Genomic DNA, 8,036 nt, shown 5'->3' on the forward strand with positions numbered 1-8,036 from the left:
GCGTGAGTCTTGACTTAACGAGCGGAGTTCCTTTGCCATTGTCCACCCAGTTCGTGTCCCACAGCTCGATCTTCAATAAGCCATGTCCTGACAAAACCAAAACCACGTTATTTTATTTTATTCTTAAACCTTCTCTCCACCCCTCTTTATAAGAACCAATCCATGTTCATTACATATTCCGTAGAACCAAACAATCCCACTTATCCCGCCTCTTCTGCTCTGTTTCTTCTTCTTTTTCTTTATTACTCATTAAACCACAAAAAAAATGGCAATTGCTTGGTCTGAGAAAGCTTCATCAATGGAGGTTCTGGCTATGCCGCCTCCTCTATCACCACCCGTCATCCTAACCCAAGACGAGTTGAAGAAAATCGCCGCCTACAAAGCCGTCGAGTTCGTCGAATCCGGCATGATTCTGGGTCTCGGCACCGGTTCAACAGCCAAACACGCCGTGGATCGAATCGGCGAGTTGCTCCATCTAGGCAAGCTCAAAAACATCGTTGGGATACCCACTTCTAAGAAAACACAAGAACAAGCTCTCTCACTAGGCATCCCGCTCTCGGATCTCGACAACCACCCCATCATCGACTTAGCCATCGACGGCGCCGACGAAGTCGACCCGTATCTCAACCTCGTAAAAGGCCGAGGCGGGTCACTTTTACGAGGAAAAATGGTGGAAGGAGCTTGTAAGAAATTCGTCTGCATCGTCGACGAATCCAAATTGGTTAAGCATTTGGGCGGCAGTGGTTTAGCCATGCCGGTCGAAGTCGTCCCGTTTTGCTGGAAATTCACCGCAAATAAACTCCGAGAAATGTTCGAGGATTCGGGTTGCGTAGCTCAGCTGAGGAATGATTGTAAAGGGGAGCCATTTGTGACTGATAATGGGAATTATATTGTGGATTTGTATTTGAAGAAAGAGATGGGGGATTTGCGGGTGTCGAGCGATGCTATTCTTAGGATTGCTGGTGTTGTTGAACATGGAATGTTTCTTGACATGGCTACTACTGTTATTGTTGCCGGTGAGCTTGGAATCACTACAAAAAACAAGTAGGATTTCACATTGTTCAAATACGGGGATAGATTTTTTATTTATTTATTCCTCTTTATCTTCTATCCATTGACGAAGGTGATGAGAAGAGTGTGTTTCTCAAGAAAGGATTTAGGATGCATGCGATTGTCATGATAATATAAAATCATTAATGGTTAGATTCAAATTCTATAAACTCAATTTAATTGAAAAAATTATAAAATATAGTCCATTTATTTTATTAACACAACAATTTTAATTTAATTCCATCAAATAATAATCTCCTTAATTTTGATTATCACTTCTAACAGTTTCATAATCTATAATATGACAGTAATTGGGAATGTCTACTGAAAAGCATATTCTATAAGGTCTTTTTTTTAATAAAAAAATAGTAATATACTTGATAGGATGTATTTTTATATTATATAATATAAATATGTATTAGATCGGAATATTAGAGTAGTCATAAAAAATGTTGGGACGGCGGTACAGTGGTCGAATCCCCAATAAGCAATGTGGATTCTGAACATAAATGGAATTCATAAAATAAGTATTTTTCTTGTTTCCGCAGGAAAATGATAAATGAGAGCGTGGTTTCACAAAGCATATTGGCAGTACAAACAACTTATTAACAAAATTACAATGTGGTTGACGACTTCCTCGCTTATATAAGATTATGAAAAAAATAATTTTTTAATATAAAACATTCATCATATTATTTTTAAAATTAGAATTATTGTTATAGTGTCAATGAAAATATGAAAAATACTATGTGATTGCATTATTTCCGGTAGAAAAAACATAAATTACTTTGCGTCTTTTCATTTGTAGAACTCAAATGAAAAGAAGTTGTACAATCCTAAGATATTTTGAAGACGAATAAAACACTTTACGTCTTCACATGATTATTGTAGCATTCATCCTATATTAGAAGATAATCCGTGAATTGAATTATTTTGGGAATTCTTTTTTCCTAAATCCATTTTCTGTCATTTTGTCGGAGTTCGACATTACGCTTAATTGAGTTGTAGAGATTGGTGCTAAATGAGTTGTCAATACCGTCAATGAAATCATGATAAAAAAATCATTCAACATGCAGAGGCGGATCCAGGACAAAAATTCAGGGTTGCACAAAAATTCAGGCGTATCCCAATTCTCACAAAACTGAAAATAGGTGCTTGATTCATGGGTTTGATCTTTTTTTAATTTTAAATATGATATTAATTTTTTCCTATAATAAAGACCAACATTTACACACAATATTAGGGGTGACACTTGTATTAATTAAAAAAATTAGAAAAATTAACACTAAGTAGATAATTTTGAGGGGTTGCCTGAGATATCCAGGATAACTATAAGGTCTGCCCCTGTCAACAGGCATTTTAGTGAAAGATTATGAGATTTTTTTTAAAGAGGGTTGAAAACATATTATCTTTTGTATGGTGAATAATTATACAAATCTTCTGACGAACTTGATCTAAGATCAATACGACTCCTCAATATTATTAAAAGAATCTCTTGTTCATCTATTCCCCTTCTAAATAATGGTGTGAGAGGAAAAGACACTTTAAGATTATAATTTATTTATTTATTTTAATAAAAATATTATAAGTGAGTGTTAATTCAATAGATAAATATATCAAATATAAACAATGGTAAATTTATCCTAGCCAATTAGGCATGACATGAAACAAAATTGCCGTCATTGAAGTGGGCAAGCTAAACAGAAGAACTCCCATCCACAAAGCAACGCCAGGCCTCGTCTCCATCACCTTCGATTGCAAACTCCCAATGGCTTCGCAAACATCCAGGTCGTACTTCTCCCTCTTGTATTGTTTCTCCCACTCCATCCAATGCCGCAGTATTCCGTAACTCTTCTCCGCCATCTTCATCTCTTGAATTCGCTTTCTCAACTCGATCATACTCTCGTCCATTAACTTTCCGTCGAAATCGTGACTATAAGACTCAGATCGTTTCGACGCTGTTGCTTTTACGTTTACCGTTTTTGGTCTTTTGAACTCCACTCTCCGGTATATCGAATTACTGGAGACCGAACTTTTGGGAAATAAACATGGTACGAGTAATTTTCCTATAACCAGATTAGTGAGAATGCGAAATAAAAGCGGAAAAATAATACCCGAAATTAATAACGGAGTTCAGCCAATTTTGCCTACGTCTCCGGACTGCTGCAGATCTTTTACTAAGAAGAGAAAATTTACAAGTGTTTACAAAACACACTTGAGAGAGAGCTAGAATGATTTGGGATAATTTTGAAACTAAATGGGCTAGGGTATTTATAGTTGAAGCTTAAGGATTTATCTTGTAAATACCCTAAAATATGCAGTAGCTAAAATGTAATTAACCCAAAAATATTTTAATTAAAAAATTGGTTCCACCGAATTCATGCATTTCGATGCTCTTATTTTCAACCCCTTTTGTTGAAAAAATATTAGGTTGTGCGGTGCCCCCTTTGTTGACTTTTATTTTCAACAATCTCCCACTTGAAGACTGATTTTAATCTGTCTTCACACCTCGATTAATGCAATAATATTTTTAGTCTTGTTAGTCTAGCATATCAACTGAAACTGAACACAACTTCAGTTTCAGTTTGTCCGTAGTCACCGTCTTTATTAATATGTCTTTCGGATTTTGAGCTCCGCTAATCTTTTCAAGTTTCAAAATCATATCTTCCAGAAGAGACCAGATAAAATGATATCGCAATTGTATGTGCTTCGTTCTGGAATGAAAAGACGGATTCTTTGCTAGATGGATATCACTTTGACTGTCGCAATACAATACATTGTTTTCTTGTTTATTGCCTAACTCTTCCAAGAAACTTTGGAGCCAAACCATATCCTTGCTGGCTTCCGTAACAACGACATATTCTGCTTCAGTTGTGGAGAGAGCAACTATCTTCTGTAGTTGAGAAACCCAACTCACTGCATTTCCTCCTAGAGTATAGACATACCCTATAGTGCTTCTTCTGATGTCAACATTTTCGGCTAAGTCAACATCTACATAGCCTGTCAGTATTATATCTCCATCTTTGAAACAAAGTGATTTATTTGTGGTACCCCGCAGATATCTGAGGATCCATTTGACTGCTTCCCAGTGTACCTTGCCCGGATTATTCATGTACCTGCTAACAGCTCCCACTGCATGAGTAATATATGGTCTAGTACAAATCATGGCATATATTAGACTTCCAATTGCTGAGGCATACGACATCTTCACCATGTGTGCACGTTCTTCCTCTGTCTTTGGTGACTGTTCTTTGGAGAGTCTAAAATGAACATCTAAAGGTGTACTTACTGGTTTAGCATCTTGTATGTTAAACCTGGAGAGTACTTTGTTGATTTACTCAGCCTGTGATAACATCAAAGTCCTCGACTTTGTGTCTCTCTTAATCCTCATCCCAAGAATATGCTTTGCAGCGCCCAGATCCTTCATAGAAAAATGCTTTGACAATTTTTGCTTCAAGTTTATAATTTCTTGCATGTCTGAGCCTGCAACGAGCATGTCATCAACGTACAATAATAAAATAATGAAGTTGTTATCGAACCTCTTGATGTAGCAACAATAATCTGCTTGACATCTGGTAAAACCACTGCTACTCATGTAGCTATCGAACTTCTTGTACCACTGTCTAGGAGCTTGTTTTACACCATACAAGCTCTTCTTCAACCTGCATACCATGTTTTTCTTGCATGCCTCTATGAAACCTTATGGATGCCTCATATAGATTTCTTCCTCCAAATCACCATGAAGGAAAGTTGTCTTTACATATAACTGCTCAAGATGTAGATTTTCTGTAGCTACAATCTTCAACACCAGTCTAATTATAGACAGTTTCACGACTGGAGAGAAAACTTCATTGTAGTCAAAACCTTCTTTTTGCTGAAAACCTTTGACAACTAATCTTGCTTTATAGCGTTTCTCCCATCGTTCTCTTCTTTGATCCTGTAAATCCACTTGTTATGGAGCACTTTCTTGCCTGGTGGTAATTCAGCTAATTCCCACGTCTGATTTGACATAAGTGAGTCCATTTCATCTTTCATGGAAGAATCCCACTTGACTGAATCCTCCATCTGCATTGCTTCATCATAGCACTCTGGTTCACCATTGTCAGTCAGTAACAAGTAGTGCAAAGAAGGCGAATAACGTTGGGTTGGTTTAGGAATTCTGAATGAGCGTCTCAGTTCTGGTGTGCCTGGTTCTTCTTGAGCTGTTTCAGGACTGATCTGAACATCATTTCCAAAAATGTCCTCGAACTCAACAAATTCCTTTGTTTCAACTTCGGTATTGGAGCTACTTGATTCTATGGTTGACCTGTCTTTGTACATCACATTCTCATTGAAAATGACATCTCTGCTTCTGATGATTTTTTGATTTTCGTAGTCCCAAAACCGGTAACCGAACTCATCACCACCATAACCAACAAAGACACATTTGTTGGACTTAGTATCAAGTTTACTTCTTTCAGCAGAATTTATGTGTACATAAGAAATACAATCAAACACTCTTAAGTGTTAAAGGTTTATTTCTTTCTTACTCCAAACTTCCTCTGGTATTCCACCATCCAAGGGAACTGAGGGCCCATGGTTGATCAAGTAAGCTGCAGTGTTGATAGCTTCAACCCATAGAAATTTGGGCAATCTGGCATGTATTCTCATGCTTCTTGCACGTTCATTCATAGTTTCGTTCATGCGCTCTGCTACGCCATTCTACTGTGGTGTCATGGGAACTGTTGTCTCCATCTTGATCCCATTGTTTGTGCAGAAATCTCTGAATCTACTATTTCTGTACTCTCTTCCATTGTCAGACCTCAACCGCTTGACTTTCAAACCAGTCTCATTTTCCACCATAACCTTCCATTTTCTGAAGGTATCAAAGACTTCTGATTTCTTCTTCAGAAAACAAACCCACACATTCCTTGTATAATCATCGATGAAGGTGATATAATATAGTGAGCCTGCAAGAGATGGAACTAGAGATGGTCCCCATACATCAGTATGAACCAACTCTAACTTTTCAGCCTTGGGTGTCTTGCCAATCTTTGCAAAACTGACTTTATTTTGTTTGCCAAAGATGCAATCCTTGCATAGTCCGACATCTAGACTCTTTAGATCCGACAGTTTTCCTTTTGACAAAAGTGTCTTAATTCCTTTCTCGCTCATATGGCCAAGCCTTTGGTGCCATAGGTTTGATTTTCCATCAACATCTGCTACTGCAATGATATTCTCTAAATTTGAGGTTACATAGAGAGTACCAGTCTTTTTACCACGAGCAATGCCGAGTGCTCATTTGGTAATCTTCCATTCACAGCCTGAAAAGGTTGTATTATAACCTTCTCCATTAAGTTGTCCTATAGAAATCAAATTTCTTTTGAGGTCAGGAATATGTCTCACACCTTTCAGCGTCCAGGTGGTCTGGTTTGGTTGCTTTAATCGGATGTCTCATTTTCCGACGATCTTCAAGGTTTCATCATCATCTAGATGAACCTTCCTAAAATCACCACTGACATAGTTCTCCATGATTTCTCGGCATGGGGTGGAGTGGAAAGATGCCCCTGAATCCAAGATTCATGATTCAATCGGACTGTTGACACTTAGAATCATGACATCACCTGTCTCATCTGTCACGCTGGCAGATTCTTGTGAGCCGGTATTTTTCTTTGGTGCTCGACAATCTCTTTTAAAGTTATCATTCTTTCCGCATTTATAACAGATAAAATCTTTCTTTCTCGTTCTTGATTTTCCCCTTCTGGATTTGTATCTGCCACGATTTGAATTTCTTTATGAAGTTCCCCCTCTGGACTCCGTGTGCAAGGCTGAGGAGGTTGATGCTTCACCCGATTCTCTCCGTCGAATTTCTTCGCTCAATACCAGATCACGAACATCGTCGAATTTTAATTTGTTATTTCCCGACGAGCTGCTAACTGCTGTAACAGTAGCATTCCAACTGTCTGGTAGAGATGATAAGAGAATTAAAGCTCGAACTTCATCATCGAATTTAATTTCCACGGAACTCAACTGGGTTGTGATAGTGTTGAGTTCATTTAGGTGTTGAGCCACTGATGCCCCTTCCGCTATCCGCAAATTAAATAATCGCCTCATCAAGTGAACTTTGTTTGAGGCCGATGGCTTCTCATACATACTGGAGAGACCCGCCATAAGACCTGTCGTGGTATTTTCCTTTGCTATGTTGAAAGCAACATTGCGGGATAACGTCAGTCGGATAACTCCGAGGGCTTGTCTGTCAAGAAGAGCCCAGTCTTCATTTTTCATGCCCTCTGATTGCTTTCCTGAGAGATGTTGATATAGATTTTTCTGGTACAAAAAATCTTCAATCTGCATCTTCCAAAAGCCAAAGTCTACACCATCAAACTTTTCAATTTTCACATTTCCTTCGTCTGCAGCCATCGTTCCCACTCGAATCTGGCTTATTTGGACCGTTTTTGACAATTCTTGCGAACCACCATGTATTATAACACCTCCGTCGACAAATTCGTATCGCCGACAAAATTTTTACTATTCACAAAATTCACTATTTACGTGAATAGTAACCTCATAAAAAATTAACAAAATTCACAACCAAAAGCTCTGATACCAGATGTTGGGAAATAAACCGAGTACGCGTAATTTCCCTATAACCAGATTAGTGAGAATGTGAAATAAAAGCGGAAAAATAATACCCAAAATTGATAACGGAGTTCAACCAATTTTGCCTACGTCTCCAGACTGTTGCATATCTTTTACTAAGGAGAGAAAAATTATAGGTGTTTACAAAACACACTTGAGAGAGAGCTAGAATGATTTGGGATGCTTTTTGAAGCTAAATGGGCTAGGGTATTTATAGTTGAAACTTAATGACTAATCTTGTAAATACCCTACAGTATGCAGTGGCTAAAATGTAATTAATTAAAAAAACATTTTAATTAAAAAATTGGTTTCACCGAATTCATGCATTTCAGTTCTCCCCTTTTCTTATTTTCAACCCCCCTTTGTTG

At 37.8% G+C, this 8,036-nt stretch overlaps 1 protein-coding gene across 1 annotated transcript; it reads left to right on the top strand.

The window, feature by feature from the left end:
• Nucleotides 1-202: 202 nt before the first annotated feature.
• LOC120134079 (probable ribose-5-phosphate isomerase 2) lies at nt 203-1,069 on the top strand. The gene has a single exon (XM_039150554.1). The coding sequence runs from the start codon at nt 266-268 to the stop codon at nt 1,046-1,048; it is 783 nt and encodes a 260-aa protein (XP_039006485.1). The 5' UTR covers nt 203-265; the 3' UTR covers nt 1,049-1,069.
• The last annotated feature ends 6,967 nt before the right edge of the window (nt 1,070-8,036 follow it).

Source organism: Hibiscus syriacus, unplaced genomic scaffold (genome assembly GCF_006381635.1).
Source record: "Hibiscus syriacus cultivar Baekdansim isolate YM2019G1 unplaced genomic scaffold, ASM638163v2 tig00110597_pilon, whole genome shotgun sequence".
In the NCBI taxonomy this organism is placed as follows: Eukaryota; Viridiplantae; Streptophyta; class Magnoliopsida; order Malvales; family Malvaceae; genus Hibiscus; species Hibiscus syriacus.